Consider the following 25724-nt stretch of genomic DNA (forward strand, 5'->3'; position numbering starts at 1 on the left):
GGCCCTAGATTCTTACTATCATCCATTGATTGATTGATCGGTCCATTTAGCAACTCAGTATTCGACACGAAAACTGCGACTCTGCTCCTGATGGAGCGCAGAAACACGTCAATGGCGCCGCCTTCCCGAGGTGCTGTCGGAGGACGCTCTAGTATGCGTCCAGGAACACGAACAGCCGTCCCGTCCAGACTCACAGGCACACGCCACGCGTCGGTAGCATCCCGACTGGCCCGAGCGGAATCACCAGCAGAGTCCCTCATATCGGTAGCAACAGCAGCCACCTCTGGCGCGAAGCGCAAGGAACGCGACTTTGATCTCGACGACGGTGAGGCTACGAACATCAACGTCGTCGTAAGATGTCGCGGTCGCAACGAGCGCGAGGTCAGGGAGAACAGCGCCGTGGTGGTGCGGACTGACGGAACCAAGGGCAAGTTGGTTGAGCTCTCAATGGGGCCGAACGCGGTCAGCAACAAGACATACAATTTCGATCGCGTCTTCTCGCAGGCGGCAGACCAAAGCATGATATTCGAGGATGTGGTCAAGCCGGTTCTGGACGAGGTAAACCTCCCCATGGGCCGTTCGAAATATCTCGCGCTAACGCACCCAGATGCTGGCGGGTTACAACTGCACCATCTTCGCGTACGGACAGACGGGGACGGGCAAGACGTACACCATGTCGGGTGATCTAACAGAAACAATGGGCATGCTGTCCGACAATGCCGGGATAATTCCCCGCGTGTTGCAAGCACTGTTCAACAAGCTGGAAATTGACGAGAAGGATAACGCCGTCAAGTGCTCTTTTATCGAATTATACAACGAGGAGCTGCGGGATCTCCTGGCACCCGACGAGGGCACGAAACTCAAAATCTACGACGATAATTCTCGCAAAGGCCACTCGACTACTGTCGTGCAGGGAATGGAGGAGAGATACATCATGAACGCTGCAGACGGGCTAAGGTGGCTCCAGGAAGGCAGCGTGAAGCGTCAGGTCGCTGCCACTAAGTGCAATGACCTGAGCAGTAGGAGTCACACCGTCTTCACCATCACGGTCTATACCAAGCAGAAAACGGAGAACGGGGAGGATTTCCTCATGCTGGGCAAGCTGAACCTCGTCGACCTAGCCGGGAGCGAAAACATTCAGCGGTCTGGTGCCGAGAACAAGCGCGCAGCCGAGGCCGGCTTGATCAACAAAAGCTTGCTGACCCTGGGACGCGTCATCAACGCTCTGGTTGACCGCAGCGCGCACATTCCCTACCGAGAATCCAAGCTCACCCGCTTGCTGCAAGACTCGCTCGGAGGCCACACGAAAACGTGCATAATTGCAACGATATCACCGGCCAAGAGCAACATCGAGGAGACAATATCGACCCTAGACTACGCTTTTCGAGCCAAGAACATTCGCAATAAACCCCAGCTCAATGCGTTGACTAACAAGAAGACGTTGCTGCGGGACTTCACCATCGAAATTGAGCGTCTCAGGGGTGAATTGATTGCAACACGGCAGCGCAATGGCGTCTACCTTTCGAACGACGTGTACGAGGAGCTCACAGTACAGAACGAGTCACGCCGGATCTTGACGGAGGAACAAGCGGCCAAGATTGAGACACTCGAAACTAATCTGCGCCACAAGGTGCAGGAGTTCCTGTCGCTAACCTCGAACCTGATGGGGCTCAAGAAGGATCACGAGGCGACACTGTCCCAGCTCAGCGAGACGAAGGAGATCCTGGAACAGACGGATATTGTGCTGGCAGTCACCAAGAAAGCGCTCGCCGAAGAGACGTACCTCCGGAAAGCCCACCAGGCCACCGAGGAGCAGCTGGCTGTTATTGGAGACAACTTGATCAGCACGCTTGCGAAAACGGTCGTCGACGTTGATGGCTTACACGCCAAGAACAGGCGCAGGGCAGACCTCCACGATCTCAACCGTAGTACCTGGAACATGTCGCAGGCGCAGGTCGCGAACGTCACTGAGCTCGTCGAGAGGCGCATTGAAGAGTTTCGTCAGGACCAGGAGGAGCACATCTCGGACATCTCGGAGCGCATGCAGGCGTTTGTAAGGGAAGAGCTTGAGAAATTGTCGTCGACACAAACCTTCTTGGACCAGAACCTCGCCCAATTTGCCGAGTCAAGGGCGCAATTGCTAAGGCAAAAGGAGCGGTCCAAGGAGGAGATGGACGGCGTGCTGGAAGAAATCAAGGTTGTTCGGGACAACGTGAAACAGCGCGTCGGCGAAAGTCTACAAGCCATCGCCGCGGCGGCGGAGCGGATCGCCGGCGACGTGCTCAGCGAGCTGGGCACGTTCCACGACCAGCTGCACTCCTCATATAGCTCATTGGGACAGGACTTCAAGGCCGTCTTTGAGGAGCTGCTCCGACACATTCGAGCCCAGAAGGCAGAATCTGATAGGCTCAGGCAGGAGCTGGAGGAGGCAACCCAAGCCATGGTAGAATCGAACCAGTCCGTCTCCGCCAAAATACAGGAGGTGCTGGACGAGGAACGGAAACAGGCGGCAGCAGAACGACAGGCCCTCTTGGCCCAGATAACGAAGCTGATCAACTCGCAAGCGGAGCTCCAAGAGTCACGCCTAGCCGAGAAGGCGACCGTAATTCGAGAAACGATACTCGAGTCGAACAAGAGCTTGGAGGGCAGTGTTGCGGAGTATGCGGAAGGCATGGACGTCTGGAGCGAGAGGGATAGCAAGTTGCTCGAGGATGTCGCCAGTTCCAGGGACGCTCTGAAAACTAGACTGAAGGACGATTGGACGGTAGGATCAATGTCTCTCATTGCTCTGCGCTCCGCTGACGAATCTAGACCGCGAGCAAACACAGCAACTCGATCCAAGCAGCCACCAAGTCCGTACATGCGGAAACGGTGCGTGTGGTCGAGGAGCAGATGGAGGACCTTGATGTCCAGATGCAGGATCTGGACGGTTTTGTGTCGCGGGCCAAGTCACAAAATGCTAGTCTTCATGTCCAGCACGGCGAATCTGTGCAAGATCTGGATAATACGGTGCAGCAGTCGTTCAGCAACATATCAAACCACTTTAAAGAAACATTTGCCCGAGTTCAAGATCTTGGCGACGAAATGGACGCCGACGCCAAGAAGCTGCAAGACGCCCTGGAGCCTCTCGACGAGGCCGTCTGCCAGCCGCTGGCCGAGCTCAGGGAAGACATCCAGGGCACCGAGTTGCGCGAATACGAACCGACGGGCAACACTCCGGAAAAGACCAAGTACGAGTACCCGACGGAACTGCCTCGCACCCAGGCCCACGATGCGCTCATCGCATCCATGGCTGGATCACCAACTCCGACCAAGCCGAGCCCTTCGGTCTCGCCGGACTTGAACTCGACGCCAGTCACCAACCAGTCTCCGTCGCGGCGGCCTAGCAGCTCATCGAGCCAGCAGTCTGAAGGCAAGAATGCGCTGAGCATGAGCGGCCTTAGGGAGGTGAATCCGAACCTGACGACCACCAACTCGATCATCTTTAGCGACCCGCCTGCCAGCAGCATCCTGTCTCCCACAGCAGGGAGCGACAGTAATATGGCAGCAACAACAATGCTAAAGCCCAATACCAGGACGCGGATCTCGCGGCTGTCCAAGAAGCCCATCACCGCGGTGGCCGAGGGGCCGGAGAACGTGCCGCCTGCTTCGCTGCGCAGTTCTACTAGGAGGAAGAGTCCGCGGTTGCGTTAGTCTCTCATGTTCGGTCGGTCAGTCAGTCACTATTGGGTTGGGGAATTCATTTGTTATGGTAGGAGTCCGGCGGCGTTGGGCTGTGGTGGGCAAAGGTATATGCTATGGTTTCAGTGGTTGTCGTACAATACAAGGGAGGAAGGGCCAAGTTTGTCTATTGTTGTAGGTTTACTCAGCAACGATACCCATAACGGTTGGGTTTTTTCTTAGTTTACTGGTTCATGGCATGTATTGTACATCACTGTATGGAAGAAGGGTCGATCACTGTCGCTTAGGGCAGATATAAACAGCCGGGAAACCAAGAAGGTCTTCTCAGAAAGAAGAGGTTCCTTAGCGCGGCGACCTGCGCTGCTGTTCAATATGCCATTCTCTTGACAATACTTGATCCGTACACAGTATGTGAATTGATGTTACTAATGATGCCCAACCAACTCCAATGCCGAAAGAAGAGCAACCTCGATGCGCCCATCCTCCCTTTACGAATCTACGGGACAAAAATTGAGACAGGAGGATTTGGCTACAACCCAGCAGGATGCGGATGTGGATACAGATGCAGACGCAGATACGGGTTTAAATGGCATTATGGCGTTTGGTAGCTCCGGACGTTAAGTCCGATATGCTATCTCTATATTCTTGATTCGTGATGTGTATTTGCAAGTGGAATCTACGTACTGCAACGTCATGTTGTGTTGTTTTTCCATGAGTCCTTCAGCCAAGCAGCTCGCCGACGACAAATCAGGTCAAGCGCCGAACGGCGTACTGCTTCAAGGATCACTAGCAACTAAACCGGCCGATAGCTTTGAAGATCGCCAAGCGGGGTGGGGTAATCAAATCACAGGGGGAAGAGAGAGTGAAAGAGCATGCTAGTCAATGCTCATAGAACAAATGGATATAAACCTGAGATTTCTTCTCGGTCACTGCAGCTTGACAATGGGTTTGAGGGCCTCCTTCATCTAGCATCTCATCATCCTCTAGGCACACCTCTCTCACCGTGTACAGTACCGTGAACCCCTTGCAACTGACCGCCCGCCATGCCTCAACCCGACTTGACAAGCTTCAAGGCCCTGTCCTTTGACTGCTATGGCACTCTCATAGACTGGACCACCGGCCAGGTCTCCGACCTCGCCCCTTTCCTGGATCTCCTGCCTTCAGACCGTATGTATTACCCACCCTTTCTTCTCTCGACCGTCCCGGAAGTTATGAGCCATCATGAGTAGTACTTGCATTTCCACAGACTAACAACCGCGTCCCCATAACCCCTAAGCCAGACCCCTGGCGTGACCCAGCCAACCCTCTCCTCCCAGTCAAACACTTCTATGCGCACTCGGAGCACCTGAGCGCAACCCAGCCCACACTTCCCTACAACTCCAACCTGGCCGAATCCCTGCGCCTTCTAGCCGCCGAAGCCGGAATTGACCCTTCTCAAATACCTCCCCAAACCCTGGAGCAGATCAGCACAGGACCGGGCCGCTGGCCGGCCTTTCCCGACACGGTGGACGGGCTGCGGCGGCTCGGGAGGTACTACAAGCTCATCATACTGAGCAACGTCGACGAGGCAAACATTGCCCGCGCCATTGCCGGGCCGCTGGGCGGGACGCCATTCGATGCCGTGTACACGGCCGAGCGCATCGGCAGTTACAAGCCGAGCCTGCGCAATTTTGAGTATTTGTTCGACAGTGTCCAGCGGGATTTCGGTGTGAAAACGGGAAACAATGGGGGCGAGTTGCTCCACGTCGCGCGCAGCTTGCCGGCCGACCACGTTCCCGCCAAGGAGATTGGGTTGAGGAGCGTGTGGATTGCCCGTGGCGGGGACAAGCCCGAGGGGTATGACTTGGGGGGTGATTATGAGAAGTTGAAGGCTGAGGGGAAGCTGGGGTTTGAGTGGGTGTTTCAGACGATTGGGGAGTTTGCGGATGAGGTGGAACGGCAGTTTGCTGAGAAGGAGAGGGCTGCTGCGAAGGAGTAGTAGCAGTAGCAGTAGCTGCGGTATGATTTACTACTGTCTTATACTCAGTGATACTGCTGCTCTCTGCTCCCAATGCCCATGCATCGTCTCAACGTTCTCAACCTAAAAAAACACCCGACGACAGCACCTTAATAGATTCTCAGGATACCTGGAGATACAGCAGTTGACCTCGCATTTTCAACTTCTGGTATGAAGCGGAGAGGTTAGATGGGAACTGCCAGCTTGGAGGGAAGTAACAGCCACTGAGGCAAGATTTGGGTACTCGGCGGCTGTCGCTCCTGCTATTTCCCCATGCTATTTCCCCATACGGACGCCCACAAAAGGGGCAAGTCCAACTCAACCCTTTCTGTTTCGCGCCAGTATAAACCCAAACCCCCCCCCCCCCCCCCCCCCCCCCCCCCCCCCCCCCCCCCCTTTCCCATAAGCAGCTAGCTAGACGACAGCGCATCGCGCATAGAATATTGTGCGTCCGAACCAAGCTCGTCTGATCCCGCGCGTCCCATGGCAGATCGCCTTCCCTTTCCCTTTCGTGACAGCCGCTGCTGTGTGTCTTCTGCTCGCCAGCCCTTTCTGAGCTTGATCGGCTGTAGGAATCCATCCACATGCACGCCGCCGTGCATCTCGTCCATGCTGTCCTCCTCTCCCTCGGTAACCTCATCGGCCTGGTCGCCATGCGTTCTCCGGAGATGCCGCGTGAGATTATTTCGCTTCGTGAAGCCCTTGATAGCCCATGGGCAGTCTGGATAAGGGCAGAAATGCAGAGGCCCGGGCGTGGCTGATCGGCTCCCGCGGGGCGTGTTTGCTGCCGTCTCGGTCTCAGCGTCGGGCGACGACGTGCCGGTCAGTCTGACGCTCGGTTGACGGGAGATGATGCGATGCTGGAGCAACACGTCTTCCTGGTCATCTTCGTCATCAGAGGATGAAGGCATGGGTGCGTCCGGAATGTACCGCACTGTCTGCACTCTATCCTTGTCGGATGTAACAGACTGCTCAGGCAACGTATGTACGACCATCTCCTCCCGAAAGAGTGTAGAGCATCGCTGCGCGGCGCGGGCAATGACGGCAGGCGAGAACCCGGCCAAAGCGGCGGCTCCGAGCACGTCATGCCAGTCCCGTAAGCCCCATTTGGTGAGTCGGTGGCTTCTGTGTCTCACAGGCGAGCCAACGGAGTCTCCGGATCTTGGCTTGCTCGACCGGGAACTCGCTCGTGAGTCTGATATTGAGCGCCTTACCCTACTTGCGCTTCGTCTCCCATCATGTTCATTTTCCGCCCCGGACTCGATTTTGGCCGGAGAAGGGGTCGGCTTCCGCCTCTTTCTTTTCATGCCGAGTCCGCCTCCGGCCCCATTCTCCTCCTCAGACTCTGCCGTGTCAGGAGAGAATCTAGGCAACCGTCTCTTGCTTTCCCTGGCAATCCTAATCAACATCTCGCGCTCCGTCTCCCCTTCTTGGGGGACATGCACCTTCCTCGGCCTCCCTCCTCGACCCTTAGGAGCGGGTGCGGGCTTTGGCTTTGGCGGTTCCGAAGACCGGGTCAGACCTCGCTCAGCCGGCGCGGGCTCAACCTCTTCTTCGTCTTCGTCACTGGACGAGGATTCGAACATGTTGGCAAGACCCGAAACCCTTGCATTGTGCAGGACCATGAGCGTATTATCAAGCTTCGACATGATCCTCCGTGCCGCTGGCCGAAGCAATGCATATGACCGGTCGTCATCAGCCGACAGGACGGGCGAAAATGAGGACGACGCCAACCTCCGTCTTTTGGCCGTTCTAATCGGTGCATCAGAGTCCGGTTTATCGCTCCCAGTCTTTCCCGCGGCATCCGATGTATCTCCCTCCTCCGAGTCACTCTCGGCCTCCTCGATGGACGCCACCACCTCGTTGGTTGCTTGGGCCTGCAAATGCCTCCTCTGGAATCTCTCCTTCGCGTACCGCAGCATCGTAGCCGAGATCTCCCCCTCCAAATTCTGCCCAGCAAACTCCCGCGACGTGCTTCCCCGCCGCAGGGTAAACAAGTCCATAGCATCCCTCGTCCTGGGGAGAAGATCATCATCCGGTACTTCATTGGCCCTCACAGGCCACGCCGTCCACAGATTCCCCGGCTTCCAATCCTTCCCTCCATCCCCATCCTTAAGATCCAGCACGACTGGTTAGCATCACGGTTCCACTCCATCTCAGCAAAACAAAGCCCGAAAAGAAATGTTTTTTCTTACCTGCCCTTCGACAACAGGCCCCTCCCTCAACCCCTTCTTCAAGCCGAACGCGTTGAACAAGTGCACAGCGAGGTCGGCCTTGCGGGCGCTTTCCAGCGCGTACCATGTCCTGCGATCCCGCTCGGTCCAGGTGCGCCACGTCGACGGGTGGCCCCGCCACCGGTTGGGCCGCCGTTCGTGTAGCTCGTCCGAATCGGCCGAGTGAATCTCGTCCGTGTCCATGTCCATGTTGATGTCCATGCTCATGTCCCGGTCTCGCTGATGGGCGGTGTCGACGGCGGGATGGCTGTAATTGTGGCTGCTTGGACGACTGGGATTGGTTGGTTTGGGATCTGAGTCGATACTATCCAAATCCATCTTTCCTGCCTGTGGTACTGGTGGTAGTGATGAGGGATCAGTTCTGGTTCTGCTTTTGGGGAGGAGTGGTTCTTGAATGTGGCGTTGATTCTTCTCTTTATGTGAGAGCATTGCCTGTATGTACAGTACATTAGAAAAGGGAAAGAAAACGAGATTCGCCGAACAGCAAAGTCACCTAGTACGTTTCATGAAGAACCGATGAACCAGACGGAATCGATCTCTTCCGGGAGTACTCATTGTGTGCCCGAGAAAGTGCCATTAAGTTTTCATGATCTGGAGGTTACTACTGATTCGCAGATTCGGTTGTTGAGATTTACCAGAGGCAGGCAAACCGCTTTAACCCTAACCCTACAGTGAAAGCACGCTCTCTGTCTCTCCCTTTTGTATTTCTAAGTGTAAGTCAGAATCAGGGGCCGGGATGACCGGGCGCCGATGTGATACAATATTGCTCGGGACGACGAATTATCTGAAGGTATCATCTTAATACTCAAACCCTCCCAAGTATAAGCTACGTCTTCTTCGCCGCCATCTCCTTTTCCAATCTCCTCCGCTTCGCCCGCAGCTTCATGTCCTCGGCGCTCTTCTTGTTGTTGGTGTACTGCATCTGCTCAAACAGCTTGCGCTTCTTCTTGCTGAGCATGCCCTTGGCCCGCTCCAGATCCTCGGCCTCCTGCCGCTGTTTCCGCTCGAGCGCCTTCTTGGCCTCCAACTTTGCCTTGGTCTTGGCATCGGTCTGCTTGCTCTTGACCGATTTGCCCGAAATCTCAGCCTCGAGCTCGCGCTGTCGCTGCAGCACAGCCGACTCTTCTTCATCTTCGGAGCCTTCCTCCTCTTCTTCGTCGAACCCGCCAAACTCGTCGTCGTCTTCCTCCGCCTCTTCGTCATCCCCTTCGGAAGCGACATCCATGTCGTTTTCAACTTCGGACTCGTCGCCACTCCGCTCCTCTGCGTTGGCATCTTCGAGTTCCGCGTCGATGGCCTCCCTTTCTGTTTGTTGCTCCTCCAGAGGGACAGTAGGATCGTACTGCCCCTGTGTAGGCTTGACAAACGGGCTGAGATGCGGGGGCAGCGGCGCGCCAGGAGCATAGAGCTCTGGGCTCTTCAACTCCTCGTCGTTGATACTGTCCCACACCCACTGTGGTTGCACATACACTCTCCCAGGGTACCGGTGGTTCGGTTCTAGCTTCTGCGCCGTCTGGTTATCCTCGCCATCACCCTCCGCACTCATCGCCGCCTGGACCACGGGCCTGTCAACTATTTGGTGCGTGATTGACGGGTCTGATTCATCTGTTGTGAACGCGCCCTCGCCGAGTACCGAGTCCCAACCTATCCTCTTGCATCCAAATGCACGGAGAATGAATTCTAGCGGCTGCCGCGGCGTTTCGCGTGAGAGGTAGAACGTAAACCTGGAGAATAATTGAGATGGATCATTGTTGCTGTATGAAGGCTGAGGGAGAACGTCGCCGCCGGGCGCGACTGGCTCAAACTTGTCAAGGGCATCACTGGGCTTCTCATCAGTCTCCCCGTCTTCGTCCTGGCCTTCCTCGGCGGTCTTCTCAGAGTCCTTGCTAGCGTTTGCCTCGTCTCTCAGCTCCCGCACCAGCTTATCGACCTCGGCCTGCACCTTGGGGTCGGGGCCTTGCTCCGCCTCGCCGTTCGTGATGGCTTTGGGTTCATTGTTTGTAGCCAGATTGACGCCCTCGAGGGCAATGGCGGCAAGTTCGGCGGCCTGATCATCCTTGGCCGCGTCGAACTTGGGCGGATATTTGAGTCCAATAGAGGTATATAGCCGGTAGTTGACGAAGCCGAGCAGGGTCATGTAGAATTCGACAAATGTTCCCATGATGCGAAAGTCGACATCTCCGACAACCCTCTGGTTGAACTTGTAGGGCACTAACCACAAAATATCTTCACCCTGGATGTTGGCCTGGTAGTAGATGCCCTTGATCGATAGGAAGGATTTGCGGAGGCTGTGTGAGACGATCAGATAGTGCTGAAATTCGAGGCAGAGGCGCTCGCAGCGCGCAATCATCTTGGCGGGCACCGCCGTAGTCGACGGAAGGTTGGCGAAAAGGAAGAGCATGGACAAGCAGTCGTCCAGGTCGCGGAGGGCATCAATGAATGTCGGGTAGCGCTCGCGGATGACGTGATTGAGCGTGTAGCGCGGCTTGCCCGTCTTTTCAGGGCGGGCAGCATTGCGCTCGAGACGGGCGGCGTCGGAAACATCGCCGCGGCCGAGGGCGCGCGAAATCTTCTTCTCGAGGACCTTTTGTTCGCGGAACTTTTGCAGCAGCGGCTCGTGCAGAAGATACTGGATGTCCTTGGTGTAGTAGAACGTGGTGGATGGGGTAGACGACCTTGACACCTTCTTGCGGTTCCGGGGCTCGCGCGGGTAGATGCCCTTCCAGATGCAGAGCTTGCGGAAGTCAGGTAGGCTGATCTGCAGCTTTTTGACCGCCTGCGTGCGCGTAATGTAGTTTTTGGCCTGGCCGGCCTGGCCCTTCTTCTTGATCTTGGCCATTGTGCCTCGATTGGAGTGTGGTTGTGGTGGCCGCCGGTGGATGCTGCCTCGACCCTTCAACAAACTTATTCTCTGGTGGGGATGCTTGATTCACTGAACTTTTGGATTTTTATCCGAACATTCTTTTACTGCCGCCTACCACCGCCTTTCTGATATCCGATAACAACCATTCGGCCCCACTGGGTCTTTGCCAAGACTTAGTCAGCGCCAGCTGCAGGCTTGTCTTTACAGCTGCCTGCCTGTACACTGTTTTGCTGGCCTGTCCCTTGGTCACTCGGGATTTCGATATAAACACCAGTGTCTTTCCCATGCTCTGGCCATGGGGCATTGAGAAATGGATGGCGGCAAGGTAACCCTGGGAAGGACGGCGGGCCTGTATATCGGCGCTGCCGTCCTGCGACTTGCCATCTTTACCCTACTTCCCGGCCTCCCTGACCTGCTGACGGGCCGCGTCGAAATCTCGACTCCCGTCACTAGCTTCAAGCGCTGTAAGCCCGAGTCGCCTCGCTATTCTGTTTTCTGTTTACACGGTTCTAACCAGTGCGCAGTGCAGGAAGGCCTGTTTCTGTACAATCACAATGTCTCGCCCTACGACGGCGGCGTCTACCACCAGGCGCCCCTCTTCCTCCCGCTCTTCTCCTTGCTTCCCAGCTTTGCGACCTATCCGATCTTTACATACCTCTTATATATTGCCGTGGACCTACTGAACGCTCGCGCTCTATGGAGAATTGCCAATTCGGGAGAAGCTGGCTCATCGGCGCTTTTCACTTCCCCGCGACGTGAGAAGCGCTGGAGTGGCTTTGTCATTGCTGCCGTGTATGTCGACGTGCCCCTGCTCATGACAATATGCTTGGCGCTGATGATCCCAGTTTTCTCTTCAACCCGTTCACAGTTGCAACATGCATTGGACGGTCAACGAGCGTATTCACAACGTGCGCCATCCTCCATGCTATCGCCAAGGCTGTCTCCGGCGCCCCCCTTGGCGCCATGGTGGCCTTGTCGTTTGCCAGCTACCTATCCATGTACCCGCTACTACTCCTTCCGCCGCTCCTCCTCCTCTGCTACGACAGGCAGCGCCCGGAACGCGCCGTGAAATCTAGCCTCGCATTCGCCTCGATCCACGTGTCCATCGTTGCCGGCGTTCTGGCATTACTCTTTCAGATGTCGTATCTCATCACCGGCTCCTGGGAGTTCCTGCCCTCGACGTACGGCGTTCAGCTGACGCTGTCCGATCTTACCCCAAATGTTGGCCTGTGGTGGTACTTCTTCATAGAGATGTTCGACTCGTTCCGCTCCTTCTTCCTAGCTGTCTTCTGGTTGCATCTGTCTTGCTACGTTGGCGGCCTGAGCGTGCGCATTCGCCGCCAGCCGCTTGTGGTTTTGACGCTCCTGCTGGGCATCATTGCTATCTTCAAGCCGTACCCGAGTATCAGCGACACGTCGCTGTTTCTGGCCATGGTGCCGCTCTACCGCCACGTCTTCCCCTTGATGCGCTACTCCTTTGTCATCGCCGCCGTTATCATGTATGCCACCTTCTTGGGGCCGGCGTTCTATCATCTGTGGATCTATGCCGGCAGCGGAAACGCCAACTTCTTCTATGCTATCACGCTGGTTTGGGGATTAGGGCAGAGTCTGTTGGTATGCGATCTGATGTTTGCCGTGCTGAGAGATGAGTGGGAGGTGGAGAGGCCTGAGATGGTGGGCAAGGAGATTAGGCAGATATAGGGACGGAAGGGGAACTATTGGTTTTGTGTTATTAATGTAAGGGGATTTCAATGCATAAAGTCATGACCATCGATCGACTCTTCACGCTGCTCTCACCGAGGTATACCTCAGTTTCTGTTCGTAAGGCTAGGTACCTGATCTTCCGATTCTTATTCCTAAGCCCTTGCTGCTGCGCCGTGGGGTATCACATAGGAATTGCTAGAGGTTATAATCCGTACAAAGTGCCGGAAAACAGAGCGCCAGCCGCCCCAAGAGTGCTCAACATCGCAGCAGGTCTTCGCCATGTCTGTACTGCCGCGCCAAACGGGGGCAGTCCACGGTAAAAGAAGATGCCCGCGCTCATGGCGATTAGCGTGCACCCGAGCCACGAAACCAGCAGCAAATCCCCGCTTGGCCCGGTCTTTAACCCTCTCCCCTTCCTCTCCTGCCTCTTCTTCCTCGCCACCCACCACCGGCACCACTGCTCGCCAAACCACGGGACTTCGGCCAATACGCCCCTGGCGAACCTAGCCCCGACTCCTACAACCGACATACCTTCCCTATCCTGCACCCACGGTAGCGCCTGGATCCCGCCCGCGAAAACGTCTCCGATAAATCTCTCCACAAACTTCCCTAGGGCCTGATATCTGCGCTCAATTACCTCCCTTAGCCACGGCCTAGGCACCTCAGGCAAGGCCATCAACGCAAGATAGCCAAACGCAAGACACCTCGCCGCCACGTCCTGCCCGTCCCAGTCCACAGGGGCAAGCACGTCCAACACATCCGAGGCCAGCCCCTCAAGCCTGATACGCGCCTTATCCTCAGGAGCCAGCATGCCCTGCACGCTCATCCCCATCCTCGGCTTGCCCTTACCAATTCCAAGCGAAGACCGAGACGGCACAGCAACCCACCCCGCCTCCTCCCTTTCCTCACCTCCGGACGAGGACCGATCGGCGTCCGTGTCAAGCGCCGACATGCCCAGGTGCGCGGCCGCGCGGCGCTGGGCGGCGCGTACCGCGGGCGGCTCGGTCCACGGCAGCGGCAAGGGGAGGACCGCGCTGTAGGCGGGCCGGGTCGCGGCGCTGTAGTTTGCCGACGAGACGTACAGGGACAGCGCGAGCAGCGGCGCCGCGTGCGCGGTTAGAAAGGCTGTGTATGCTGAGCTGTCGGCGGCTGCTTTTCTTGCCGTGGGGGTGGTGGAGGAGGAGGAGGAGGAGGAGGAGTGGAAGCTGGGTAGCGGGTGGAAGGAGAGGTGCCGCGTTATCGCGAAATAGCCGGATGTCCAGGTGGAGGTGGATGGGTTGTATAACGCCGGGAGGTGCTCTGTGCGTCGTTAGGGAATGGTTAGAGCAGCGGATTGGGACTTGGGGAGCGAAAGAAGGGGTTCTGGCGGAGTGGAGCGTACGGGTTGGCACACCCGACGGGCTGCTTTGGATTAGTTCATACTCGGCGGGATTGGTGGTTTGCGCGAGGTAGGCGATGGCGGCGAGACACTCGGCATCAAGGGACGGCAGGCCGAACGCCGGGCCCCAGACGTAGAGTTGGAGAGCCATGCCGCAGAGAGGTAGGGGCAAGTACCGTCAGAGGAACCAGACGTCGCCGCTAGGCTGGGGGGCCTGGGATCGGACTTGTACAAGTACCGGTAATAGTCCACAACACTAGGTAAAAGGATCATTGGAGACGGGAACGAATGGCAATCTGCCCTGGCTCTTGGCTAATTAGCGGCCGATGATGATTGGGCTCGCGATCGATCGATACGTGGACGTGTGTTCGAGAGTTGAGATCGCACGTACTCACGTGGCGATAAGATACAGCAGCCCCGATCGTAAACTTTACCCTCCCTCGAGCCTCCGCAAGTTCGCAACCGCCGGGCCGGCCGAGTTTGGGAATATTCCAGAACACTGCAACGGAAATTAGGTGGGGCGGCCTTAACTTACCCTGCCGCCGACCCCCTTTCCCCGCGGCTCCCGCCGAAAATCAACTTGGCGTATTCAAAAATTAGCGAATGGGCAATTCCAATTTGCTCGTGTCTCCCGTTGCTCCCTTTTGTCCATCGTGACAAAAAAGCCTCCTGTCTCAGGACAGAACATCACAGAACATTTCTATTTGCAATTGCAATCAACACGGTTCACAGCAATAACATGGTGTTTCACATTTCTCAAAATATCTGCCTCGCTCGCATCATGTTTGCAGCACCTCGGGCCGCGCATGCGCTGCTACACTAGCCCTTGAATTTCCCAAAGGAGCAATCCCTCCCTCAAGACCCGCCCTCCCTAACTTAGGCCTCGTACCATTGTTCCTGAGAAAGTTTCGCAAATACTAGATTCTGGCGAGATTGGGGGGTTACTAGTGTTAGACCAACTTGTTTCTTGGCAGATGAGGTGGACTGCAATCCACGCACATCCAATGGCTTCCGCAACAGTCCGATGCCCTTCCCTCCGTTCTGCCCGATTAACTCGGATCATTGCACCGATCGATGGTGAGGGTGAGCGGTGATGATGATCGGATGGGACGAAATGCCATCATTTTCGTTTCAAGTCGGTGGATTCAAATCGGCGAGGCCACCCCATCCCTGGTATGTATGTACAATACACTTAGGCGTAATGCAGTGGAATTCCGCACGGAATTCCGCAGACTGGTTGTTGTGCACATATGTCATCTGCCCTGCTTTAGGTGGACGTTCACGAGTCTGAGCTGAAAGTCTGTTTCTGCTTCCCAATCATGTCCCGTCGTGTCCGTTTCAATGATCGGGATCCTCACCACTATGATGTAACCTTTGCGATGCCGAAGTGGTTGCATGGAGGTGGGGGACCACGGTGAGGGCGGAATGCTGTTCCGAATCTCAGTCAATCAGCCAGCAGCTCATGATGCGATGAATGCAGCGGTCCTAGGGCGGTTAGCTAACGGATTTGGATCGGGCAATATTGCAGCAGCACACAAAGTTTCCGAGACGAGTGTATTAAACGTCGGCTTCGTTCCTATTCGGAGAATAACATATGCCCATGCCAGGTTGAAGTTGTCCTAGTGTCACTAAATAGGTCGTAATAAGACACACTCAAGAAACGCTCTCCATCGCCCTTTCTGCCATGTCGAACCCCGCGAGTCGGGGGCATGTAATTCAGCCATCCTCGCATTCCAACCAACTCAGGAAAACCTATCATTCTCCCTCGTAACTGTGGTTCCCTGGGTATTGGCGACCTGATACCATCTGACGCCGGTGTCCATGCTCTAGTTATACACATGAATGAAACCATCTAAACAACTACCAAATGTGCCATAAGAAAAAACAAGAAAGTCGTAACCCTTGATATCGATGTCATCGCTCCGAAGCCAAGAAAAAAAAATGTGAAAACGTTGATTAGAAAATCGTGTATTACAGATGATGGTACAGGCCGAAGGTGCCGGGTGCTCCGTGTCGAAGTCGAAAGGATGAAACATGATTAAGGGGAGGCCCCTTGTGGGCCGGCCACTCGGGACGCGTCCGCGAAAGAGGGTGTAGTAGTTGATCACGAGGTAGGGATGCAGCCGATGGCGGGCTCGTTGATGCCGGGAGTTGGAATTCTGCACGATGCATCGTTTACCGGGTATTTCGTCGAGGAGCGGAAAGTTGACCGAATTGGCCAATCAGAGCCGGTGCTTCTTTGCAGTCGGATGGTGGGTGTGCATGGCTGTGTTGAGGCTGTCGGAGTGGTGCCTCGCCATTGCAGCTCGAGAGGAGCACAGCAGCGCATGCACGATGCAACAGGCGTGCAGCGGCCGTGCATGCGCAGATACGGAAACCAAGGGAAGACCGAGAGGGCTAGTCTCATATCCGCAGCTGGAAACGTGCCGGGATTCTGTCCGGTGATATAGAAAAGATCCATGAGCCATGGTGGTCGGCGAGCGACAGCACCTATACGGGTGGGCGGAACAGTGTGTGAATGTCGAGTGGCCATGGCAGCCGGTTGCCTGCAGACCGTTACCCTCTCTTGGGAAGAGGGGGAAGAGGCCGGCTCGGCGGCGGGCCGGGGCAGGGAGGAAGCTGAGATGGTCTTTGCGAAGGCATCATATTGATTGTTGGTGTTATGGTTGAGAACCGGATTCAGGTCGGGTGGCCGATGTGGGCTTGGAGAGCTCTGCTGGTGAGGCGGATGGGAGCTTAGAAGTGTCCTTGGAGGAGGAGGCCGGGTATTTCGTGATAGATATCTCAGAGAGATCTTGCGTTCGTTTTGCGATTGGATTGATCCGATGGTCTGATGGCGGCCGATTGGTCTGTTGATGCTGAGCGATCGAGAGTTCAGGCAGGGCAAGGTGGGAGGGCAGACGCTGCCTTATGTAGGTAGCCGACAACTGACAACAACTTCAGATTACAATTCAAGGGCCAGGTTCGAAAAGAGCAAAGTTCACACTTCACACAGACAGGGCTGTGGGCACATGCCAGGCTGGGTGGGGCGTCAGGTACCGTTTGGTACCTGGCAGATCTGAGTATCCGGTACTTTATTCGGGACAAAGTATACAAGTCGAGGGGCCCAATATCCCGCAACTTTCGCCCAACATGAAGTCATTCGCCTAGCGAAACGGATGTACCGGAACGACTTTAGACCGCAAGTTGCGGTGACGCAGCCAGCGCTTGGCGGAACTCGAGGTTTGCCAGGTTTTCGATTGCCCACCGCAGGTAAATGAAACACCGCATCACAGCCAGGAGTACCCTGTCGTTAATACCGCTAACCCCATGTTCCAGGAGACACGAATATGTACAGTACAAGCCACATGTAGTGTACGTGGACACTTCTCGCACCGCGATGAGCCGATGACGCTTTTGTTGAAATTTGTTGAAATTGACAAATTGCAAAATTGGCAGAGAAAAAGGCGGCCGATCGACCAGGTTACCCAGCCCTGCCTGGCTAACAGCCGGGCTGGCCGCGGGTTCCGTGTGTTGACCGCCAGGCTCTTGGTAACCTTTCGTCCGATGCTCAGGCAGCGGCCGTTTGACTTGAGCAGCCTAGAAGTGCGCCTGCTGTACTATGGGATAAAGCACGCATACAATACATAGGCCCACAATTGGCTAGTATTGAGAATACGTTACGTGTAGTATCGAGTAGCAATCCCTCTGTATAAGCCGGGCACTGTCCTGCGCAAGAAAAAGGTTGAGGAAAAAGCCCTCAGGTGCCCGGCGCGGTGTGCAAGGGAGGCTCCGGGCCGGGATGAAGCGAACATCTGCCCTGGAAGTTCAGCCTCCGGAAACGGCAGGCTAAGTCGAGCTGAGGAATATGCAAATTTAGCACGGCAGTGGGGACGAATGGCTTCACATGTGTGTGCATGAACCCCACAGGCAATTTCAAAATTCTAGAAGATTTCGTATTGTTGAGAGTCGATGTGCGCAACAAAATTTTGCGCTTCGCAATCAGGGCTTTCATCCTCGGGAGACCAGGTGGACCTAGGTTCCCAGCCATTTGTAGCAAGTATGGGTTTGGGCTTGACCGCATTTCCGCGCATTTAAGGGGTTCATCATCCGCCTGCTCCTGAGAATTGACGAATGCTCGAGGTCAATTCAAATAACAGCCGAGCGCAAGGCCCGGGCACTGACGGAGCTCTCGATTCAGTGAGGTGCATACAGGTCATATCCTGCGGGAATGTTTGTATTTAATTACAGCAACAACTCGGCACAGTACATGGATAGGATTTGAGTTTCCCCAATGGTTTGAGAACTGCACCTCGAGAGCAACGTTTCAGAAACAGTCCTTTGAGTTTATAGAATCAGTTACCGCCCTGCACAGATGCACAGTACTGCATGTACGTACACAATTCATAAAGTCCGGAATGTGCGATCCTCGTCGTCAAGTCTCTTGAGGCATTCCTGGCTCGTACTCCGTACAGTACTGTAACGTACTGTACATATATGTAGGGTACTTCGTATTCTCTACAAGTTATGCCCAAAACTGCCACATCTCGTGGTGGCTTGGAACAATTAATGTGACCCAGACACTTTTGGTCATCGAGATGAGAGATCACAACTCAGGTTAATGGAAATACCCGAAACGATGCCGCTGGCAACCCGATCGCACCATCCCTCGTTTCTGGGGGAGACCAATCATGATCAGTGAGGCGTTATTCGCTCTTGCTTTTTACCCTTTCCTGTTATGTGCCCTACCATCTCGAAGGCCAAGCCCCTCAACTCAATGCTGCTGAACTCGACGGCGATGCCGCCCCTTTTCAGCAGGTAGCCGCACACATCCTCTAGTTAAACGGAGACCCTTCCGAATACTATGTATTGGCATGATTCTCGACCAGTTCGGGAAACACGGGAGCTCCTCGCAGCTTCGCCTCAACCAGGCTGGTCTCCGAGGTCGTTTCGCGAGGCCCTGCCTGGTAGCTAACGAGGAGGGCTGGAATGGGGGCAGTTGTCGGCTAGTCGCTCCGACAATGAGCCCATTGTTGTGCCACACCATCATCGTTTCCCCCCCGTTGATGCCCGCCGAGAAGGACCTTTAGAGCCGGAAGTAGACTACCTCCTGTCACAATTCGAAGACGGCAAGGTTCCTGTCGTGTACTTACTAGTAGGAACAAAACGTTACTTTGGAAACCCCACGCACCATCGGGCGTCTGCCGCAGGGCTACTTACACTATATTCGATCCCCCGCACTCCGCCGCAGGCACAATCAAGGTTGTGTGGAATAACTACACGCAGTAGGTAACTCAAATGCTGTGTAAATGGTGGGGAAAGGTATGTACAGTACATACTTGGACAGTGACGTGACGAGAAATCCAAAGCCCAGGGCTTTCTTCGCCCGGAGTGTGAGCAATAACGAGCCTTGATGAAGCTACCGCTTGCGCAGGCCTTGCTTCTTCCCGTTTCTGGAAAGCCGATGCTTGGCCCGCCGCTGACCACGTTTCTCATGTGAGTCATGGAATCTAGTGTATCGGTAGCCTGGTGAGTGGAATGGCTCTTCACGGATGCGTTGGCATCTCACGGTCCAATGGCCGGGGTCTAACAAGAGATCAGGCTGCCCTGATGCTTGGGGTAAGCAGGGTCCATGTAATTGCAGCCCAGCCAACAAGGACGAAGGAATGAGTGTGACAGGTGGGATTTCGGCACACAATCAAGTGGTTCCAAGTTGTCGCGATATCTTCAGTGTTTTGTTCAGGGACTTGCCGAAATGCTGTAGTCTGTACACCCGTACTGTATTGTACAATACAATGCAAAATCTGGCCCGGACGCAGGGATTGGTGGCACTTGCCGTGCATTGCGAAGATCTCGTTCGAGTCGGTGATACCTCTCCCGCAGGTTACAGCGGCAGCACGGTGACGGCACCAACCACAGCCGCCTAGCGCGCCATCGGCGCTTCCCTATGTACATAGTGCGCTAGACGCTTGTTCCAGCGGTATGCACAGCAGCCGCGCGCACCGCAGCGGCTATTCAAAGCAATTCGCATTTGCAGCAGGCCCTGTATTTTTGGCGTCCCTCGTACAAACGTTTATCGCAAACTTCAGGGAGTATGTCGCGTAACCATTTTGCTAGTTGTTTTGTTTGCCCACAAGAGGCACAGGGCGGGAGCTGAAGGCGGCACGGCGGCGGCCACCGGAAAACCGAAGGTCCGTGAAAGTCCGTTCGAGGCTTCAAGCTAACTTGGGTCGTGGCTGAGGGACCTAGAGAAGACGACAGCCGAAGATAGGTCACGAAATGAACAGACCACCATCTACAGAGTACCGACAGCATTAGCACTACCTTACCTACGTATAGCCGCTGTTGGTCGTTGGCGCGGCCGACAGATACCAGAACGCATACCACAGTATACCCAGAAGGATGTGTGTGTGTGGTCCTCAATCCAATCCCCTGATCAGGGCATCAGAGGTTTCTAGTGGATCACTAACGTCCCGCTGAGTATGGATGTATGTAAGGTACTGTACAATGAGCGAATCTCACTCAGCAACCTACCGGAACATCATCGGGCAAGCCGTTGAAAAACGATTTCTCCTGCGCGCTGCAAACCGAAAAGAGTTCGCCGAGTTCAGTACATACACGCATGCCCATGGTTAAACATTTTGTCTACCTTGGTTACCCACCTCAAAGTTAAACACTTCAAGCCGAACTGGGCGGAGCACCACATGGCTACTGATTTTTTGTGATGTAACGACCGAAAGACCCGGCAGCTTGGAACCCTTGCCCAACCCGCAAAACGGTTTGCCTAACAATACAGATTACGGAATACACTACACTACGAAGGACTCCTTCCCCGTTGTAAGGAAGTCTCGGAAAGTACCTTCAAGTTCGAAGAGCAGGTTTCGCGACATCAAAAGCACCCCTCCCTTTCTGCCGATCATGAATCCTCCGACCGAGTGAGCCGGTGTTCCTGCATTCCTGCACTCCTGAGCAAATAATGCTCGACTGTTATACCCTCGAATTTCCCGATTGGTGTCTGAAAATCGATCATCTGATGCGAAAAGTGTGGTTCCAGGATCTTTTTGCCCGGCGAAGCTGGCGGCGTGCCACCGGATTGGTCTCCGTCCCCGCAGGCATATCCCCGTCTTGTCAAGCTTCCAGAAGGCCAGAGGGGCCAGCAGAAATGGAATTCTAGCAAACGCCATCACACCGCCGGTTCGTCGCTATTACGAACGTTTCTTTAACCCGGGATGCCGCTGATCGGACACAATGACGAGCACCGTATAACTAGCATCTCAAATGATCGTGAAACTTGCCGATGGTCAATAAGGAATGGAGTATAGTTCCGGGCCAACCGAGGGAATCCTCTGCGATACAGCCGATCCAACCTCACAGCAGGAACTGATAACAAATGCGACAGGTCGCATGCATGTGAGACTTGATGGATGTGCACCCCCTGTTTCTAGTGTCCATAAGGTGCACTATCTCTAGGTTCGTGTAGAAAAAACCACCATATGCCGATGTAGTGTATTGTGCGCCCCTGCCTTACCCTTGCTGCCGGACTCTGACGTGGATGTTGAGTTGCATGCTTTAACAGCCTTATGACTCCTCCGTTGGGACACTCCAAGCGTGCAAGGGCCAACAATTTTACGGCAGATAAGTTTGTTATACGTATCGCGACCGCCATGGTTGCGCAGCCTGTATGCAGTCAGCGGGCGCAGAAAGGCGGAGCTCTGATGACTTTGGAGGGGCGGGTAAATCGTTTAACCTGAACTTATCGTTCATCACCCATCATGCTTGCCTTCTCGAGCGACAAAGGAAAGAAAGAACTACCTCTCATCGGACCTGGTTCTGATGAGGATTCAGGCAATTGTATGTACGTACAGGACAAACGGCGATACGTAGTGTAGAGCGTTTGTCAAGCCTGTGTAGGTTCCCGATGCCCGAGAACCATGCGGTTTGGAATCCATACACCACCTAGGTAAGGCCACCATTCTCCGTACTGTAGTTGCACACACACATGGATCGCCAGTAGATCAAGTACCGCTAACCCAATTGAACAAAGAAAATTGCTCCATTTGCGACCAGGACGGTCCCGTCTCGCAGTCTTGCTCCGAACTTTCAGCTCCTCGGGCTTTTCAGGACAACGTGCAAATTCTCCGGCTGTTCGGCTCGCTTCTTGTGTGTGGCTTATCCAGAACACGCATTCCCCTTGTCCATTGCGCGTTTGAACCAATGGCCAGCCAGATACTGATATTGTCGGTCCTGAAACCAAGGAAGGAAGCCGAGGTCCTCAGAGTTCGGCGTTCCCAGAAAAATGATGTTCCCCACCCAAGCTGACATGACCCCTGCGAACCACGTGGAAAAGCAGCCAAATGGCGCAGGCACAGCTGCGATATCCTTGCCGGGATCGTATGCAATCGATACAACACCAACCCAATTTCGGGCACATACACGCTGCAAGGCTGCACCTATCAACATATATGTGGTTGTCCAAATGAAGGCGGCCGAAATGAAATTCAAGAAACCCATGCGGCCACATCGAGTTGGAAACTTGAGTTATTGATCGCTACCCACCAGAAACCAGCGCCGTGGGAGCAAGGGGAACCAGTGAAGGATGTTAGCCATCTTGAAAGGAGGGAAGGCTATAACTGACAGATACGTAAGCTATTTTCGGATACATACAAGCAGCCTCGCATGCAAGGTCGCAATGTGCTGCGACCCGTGCAGTAGACTAGTGCCGAGCAATCATCCAATGTCAGACAACGGGATCGCAACAATCAATTTGTTTGTAGTGTGCGCTAGGTAGTTACAGGCGTAGTGACTACTTAAAAGCCTCTCTCTTTGATCATTTGTCCCATGGAAGTTCCCGTCGTCCGGCTTCGTATTTGCTATCGGCCTGTTTGGGACATGTACCTAACTATTACACAAACAGAGAGCCCAGGTGAGTAACTTGGCCAGGTGCCGCGCGTCGTCCGGCGCGCGGGGTTGCTACATACCTAGTACTGTACAGATGGAATGTATGTACAAGTGTCGTCTGAATTGTTCCACCTATACATTGGCTCATCTGCATACACCAAGTACTCTACTGTACATACAATATTATGTAGGGCGTTAATCAAGCCGATCATACACTATCTACCTACTATAGGTAGGAATCACATAGTAAGCTCTTCTTGGTCCTTACATGGTTATCATGCCTGAGCCTGTTATCAGCCGCCGGCAGGAACACGGGCTAGGTACCAATGCCCATCAAGGGGCAAGACGATGTGGCTGTACACGTGTATTGTATGTATGTAGATACATAAACAGATAACTATAAGCCGCCATACATGGCCTGATAAAGGAACGCCTCCATACACAGTAGATATGGGGTCTATACAATCCAGATGATGCTCAGCGGCCTAGCCACCGATCAGTGCTCAAGTGCACCTGCTCTTTTACCTAGTGTGTCCCCTATGTCACCTCAAGCATCAGTCGATGAAGCTACTAGTATCGAGAAATCGTTCGCTACACCAAAGCGTTTGCGCCTTGCCATCCTGTTGCATTCCCGACCTCATGACACCACAAGATCAGCGCTTCTATGCTGTGTCACATGCACCCGACCACATGTGTATCCGTCCGTTGGTGTGATTGATGTGATAGCGTCGAGCCAGGGGCCCGCCCAGAAACCGGGGTCCGTCCCACGACACGACCGCCACAGACACTCGGACCAGAATGCCACAGGACGCTGGTACTGAGAAACGAGTAGAAGTCTCATTCTGTAACTAACGTTAGCCGCAGCTTTCACCACGTTTACACGTGTAATCTACAATTGGAGTATGTATCCGGAGCTCTTGCGGGACGGTGGTATTGCACCTAAACCAGTTGCAAATAAGTTCCGAGTTGGGTGTGAACATCGATAGCGATTCCACCATTATTCGTCATATTCGCAAATCTGCTCCGCAAGCGAGAAACTGAAACAAAGGGTGCGGAGCCCTTCCAATTGATAATTTCCAAGATTGGTTGAAGGGTGAAAGGCTAGTGTGTTCTTGCCTTGGTGACATCAAGCAGTCGTGGCAGTTATGATTAGCGATTCGAGCCACACAAGTGCGCCCTTTCAGGTGGCGTCGCGGAGACGATCCTCGGCAGATCCCCCGCCCAGAGCTTCTCTGCCGAGCCCGCGTTCCAGGGCGGTCAAGCTGCGTCTCCCGCCCGATTTGGCGGCCAGTCGCGGGTCACTTCAGGGGACGTCGGCTTCCCCAATTGCGGGTTCAGGCAATTGGGTGGATGTAATCCAATTCTCCATCACGGCCTGGCCTCCTGGGCGGTCGCTTTGGGATTTACCGCCCGACGGGCCGGCTGTACTGCCGCCGTTGCCTCCGCCGTCCCGCCGCTTGACCACGAGGCACAGCACGCGCCCGTAGATGGCGAAACCCTCGTACGATATATCCATAGCCATCTTTTTCTTGTCGTCGCGCTGCTCGGTCCCACCATCCGGCTCCGCGCTTTCCCTGCGGCGCTTTGGCGGCGGCGGACCAATCGAAGCATTGCTCCCATTGCCGTCGCTATCATCCACAAACAGTCGCTCGGCGGAAGAGTCTGTTTCGATGGCGTCCACGTCACTATCGCTATCAGCGTCGGAGGTCTTGTCCGACTTGTTTCCCTGTTCGTTAGGCCCGGCCGGTCCTCGGCGCCGTCTCTTCGGTCTCCTATTGGTGGGACCGGGCTCGTCTGCCGTTTCATCTAGCGTAGGGATGTCTGCCAACTTGACCCTGTCTTCGTCCTCGTCTTCTTCCCGAAGTATCGGTACGTTGGTCTGGGTACCCGCTTGAAGAAACTCGCCCTCCACATCAATGGGCGCCTCGCGGGATGCGCCCGTTAGCTTGGACGAGTTTGACGTCAGCTTTGTCTGCACCTTGTCGCGGAATAGCTTTTGTTTGTGCAGCAACGAATGTCGCGTGTCGGTCTCTGTCAGAAAGATCGACACCTCGAACTCATCTGCGGGTACTCAGCATATCATTTTGACTGGTGCTTGGTGCTTGTCATACCCACCCTCGACGACCACATCTTTGATGCTGCGTTTCTTGTTTTTCTTCCTACTTCTCTCCCGCTCCCTCTCCTCACGGAGTTTGGGCAGGACCAGTGGGCGCACGCTCTCAATGACCTTTGGCAGGATTGGGTCTCGGGGGTTGAGAAGCCAACTCTGCGCCAGCGCGGGATTGTCCAAGTATATGCGGCATTCGAGCACCGAGTATTTGGTAATTCTCAGGTAGCGGCGTATTGGCGCCATGTTGTCGGGTTGTGTTGGAGCAGGTCATGTACATAAGATGGAAGAGAAGGTGCCTGTCGCTTGCTCATCGTGGAAGCTCCTTAACAGACGATACAGAGTGGCACTGTCACCGGAAAACGCCAGGAGAAAGTGGATCCCCAGGGCCATAGTAGGGTGCCCTGCGAGCGCGCAGCAGGTCAACTTGACTGCTATTGAGCCCAAAACTCTCCTCTATATATTGGCCTACATATGGCATACGCGCACCGGAAAACCACGTATATATAGGTAACCTAACCTCTAGAATCCGAATCTACCCTTAGTTTAATAGCGCGCATAATGCGCGTAGAGGTATTGATGACCTTAAAATGACCTGTTTTTCGAGCATTTTTGCCAAGAATGCTGAAAATTTCGTTGAAAGATCTTTGAATTTACAAGAAATCCTGGTAAAAAAGGGCCTCATCAATAGCTCCCTGTGCATTACACGCGCCATCAAACAAAAAGGATAGATTTAGATTCTAGAGGTCAGACTACCTATATATAGGTGGTTTTCTGGTACGCGCGTGCCATACGCAAGCCAATATATAGAGGATAGTTTCGGGCTCAACAGCCGTTGAGTCGATTTGCTGCGCGCTGGGCAGGCTGGGTACTATCCAAAAACA

General features: G+C 54.6%; 7 protein-coding genes across 7 annotated transcripts; 3 read left to right on the plus strand and 4 right to left on the minus strand.

Annotated features, from left to right (window-relative positions):
* Positions 1-111: 111 nt before the first annotated feature.
* N656DRAFT_794950 (kinesin-domain-containing protein) lies at positions 112-3693 on the plus strand (the record flags this gene model as incomplete). The annotated part of the gene is made up of 3 exons (XM_064817365.1): positions 112-558; positions 608-2764; positions 2812-3693. 3 exons carry the CDS (start codon positions 112-114, stop codon positions 3691-3693), a joined length of 3486 nt encoding a protein of 1161 aa, XP_064674242.1.
* Positions 3694-4362: 669 nt separating this feature from the next.
* On the plus strand, positions 4363-5776 carry N656DRAFT_774983 (HAD-like protein). Its single transcript, XM_064814377.1, has 2 exons — positions 4363-4848; positions 4962-5776. The coding sequence occupies exons 1-2, from the start codon at positions 4725-4727 to the stop codon at positions 5657-5659; spliced, it is 822 nt and encodes a 273-aa protein (XP_064674243.1). The 5' UTR covers positions 4363-4724; the 3' UTR covers positions 5660-5776.
* Positions 5777-6087: 311 nt separating this feature from the next.
* Positions 6088-8229, minus strand: N656DRAFT_765589 (uncharacterized protein; the record flags this gene model as incomplete). Its single annotated transcript, XM_064813415.1, has 2 exons — positions 6088-7788; positions 7873-8229. The coding sequence occupies 2 exons, from the start codon at positions 8227-8229 to the stop codon at positions 6088-6090; spliced, it is 2058 nt and encodes a 685-aa protein (XP_064674244.1).
* A 309-nt stretch (positions 8230-8538) lies between these two features.
* Positions 8539-10849, minus strand: N656DRAFT_264703 (uncharacterized protein). The gene has a single exon (XM_064809050.1). The coding sequence runs from the start codon at positions 10748-10750 to the stop codon at positions 8738-8740; it is 2013 nt and encodes a 670-aa protein (XP_064674245.1). The 5' UTR covers positions 10751-10849; the 3' UTR covers positions 8539-8737.
* A 117-nt stretch (positions 10850-10966) lies between these two features.
* Positions 10967-12679, plus strand: N656DRAFT_774985 (PIG-U-domain-containing protein). The gene is made up of 3 exons (XM_064814378.1): positions 10967-11238; positions 11299-11566; positions 11620-12679. The coding sequence occupies exons 1-3, from the start codon at positions 11085-11087 to the stop codon at positions 12473-12475; spliced, it is 1278 nt and encodes a 425-aa protein (XP_064674246.1). The 5' UTR covers positions 10967-11084; the 3' UTR covers positions 12476-12679.
* On the minus strand, positions 12578-14489 carry N656DRAFT_265367 (uncharacterized protein). Its single transcript, XM_064809051.1, has 3 exons — positions 14248-14489; positions 13860-14168; positions 12578-13777 (listed from the first exon to the last, which is right to left on the minus strand). Exons 2-3 carry the CDS (start codon positions 14005-14007, stop codon positions 12681-12683), a joined length of 1245 nt encoding a protein of 414 aa, XP_064674247.1. The 5' UTR covers positions 14008-14168; positions 14248-14489; the 3' UTR covers positions 12578-12680.
* Positions 14490-23748: 9259 nt separating this feature from the next.
* On the minus strand, positions 23749-25433 carry N656DRAFT_774991 (uncharacterized protein). Its single transcript, XM_064814379.1, has 2 exons — positions 24849-25433; positions 23749-24794 (listed from the first exon to the last, which is right to left on the minus strand). Exons 1-2 carry the CDS (start codon positions 25084-25086, stop codon positions 24037-24039), a joined length of 996 nt encoding a protein of 331 aa, XP_064674248.1. The 5' UTR covers positions 25087-25433; the 3' UTR covers positions 23749-24036.
* Between the last annotated feature and the right edge of the window lie 291 nt (positions 25434-25724).

Source organism: Canariomyces notabilis (genome assembly GCF_033297395.1).
Source record: "Canariomyces notabilis strain CBS 508.74 unplaced genomic scaffold N656scaffold_2, whole genome shotgun sequence".
Lineage (NCBI taxonomy): Eukaryota > Fungi > Ascomycota > Sordariomycetes > Sordariales > Chaetomiaceae > Canariomyces > Canariomyces notabilis.

What these genes read in the sequence shown, in the direction of transcription:
- N656DRAFT_774983 (XM_064814377.1), top strand. Translation starts at nt 4,725, where the DNA reads ATGCCTCAACCCGACTTGACAAGCTTCAAGGCCCTGTCCTTTGACTGC. An exon ending in GGATCTCCTGCCTTCAGACC is followed by an intron (nt 4,849 to 4,961) that starts GTATGTATTACC and finishes CCCCTAAGCCAG; the next exon opens with ACCCCTGGCGTGACCCAGCC.
- N656DRAFT_264703 (XM_064809050.1), bottom strand. Translation starts at nt 10,750, where the DNA reads ATGGCCAAGATCAAGAAGAAGGGCCAGGCCGGCCAGGCCAAAAACTAC.
- N656DRAFT_774985 (XM_064814378.1), top strand. Translation starts at nt 11,085, where the DNA reads ATGGATGGCGGCAAGGTAACCCTGGGAAGGACGGCGGGCCTGTATATC. An exon ending in CGTCACTAGCTTCAAGCGCT is followed by an intron (nt 11,239 to 11,298) that starts GTAAGCCCGAGT and finishes ACCAGTGCGCAG; the next exon opens with TGCAGGAAGGCCTGTTTCTG. An exon ending in GGCTTTGTCATTGCTGCCGT is followed by an intron (nt 11,567 to 11,619) that starts GTATGTCGACGT and finishes TGATGATCCCAG; the next exon opens with TTTTCTCTTCAACCCGTTCA.
- N656DRAFT_265367 (XM_064809051.1), bottom strand. Translation starts at nt 14,007, where the DNA reads ATGGCTCTCCAACTCTACGTCTGGGGCCCGGCGTTCGGCCTGCCGTCC. An exon ending in CCCGTCGGGTGTGCCAACCC is followed by an intron (nt 13,778 to 13,859) that starts GTACGCTCCACT and finishes AACGACGCACAG; the next exon opens with AGCACCTCCCGGCGTTATAC.
- N656DRAFT_774991 (XM_064814379.1), bottom strand. Translation starts at nt 25,086, where the DNA reads ATGGCGCCAATACGCCGCTACCTGAGAATTACCAAATACTCGGTGCTC. An exon ending in CAAAGATGTGGTCGTCGAGG is followed by an intron (nt 24,795 to 24,848) that starts GTGGGTATGACA and finishes GAGTACCCGCAG; the next exon opens with ATGAGTTCGAGGTGTCGATC.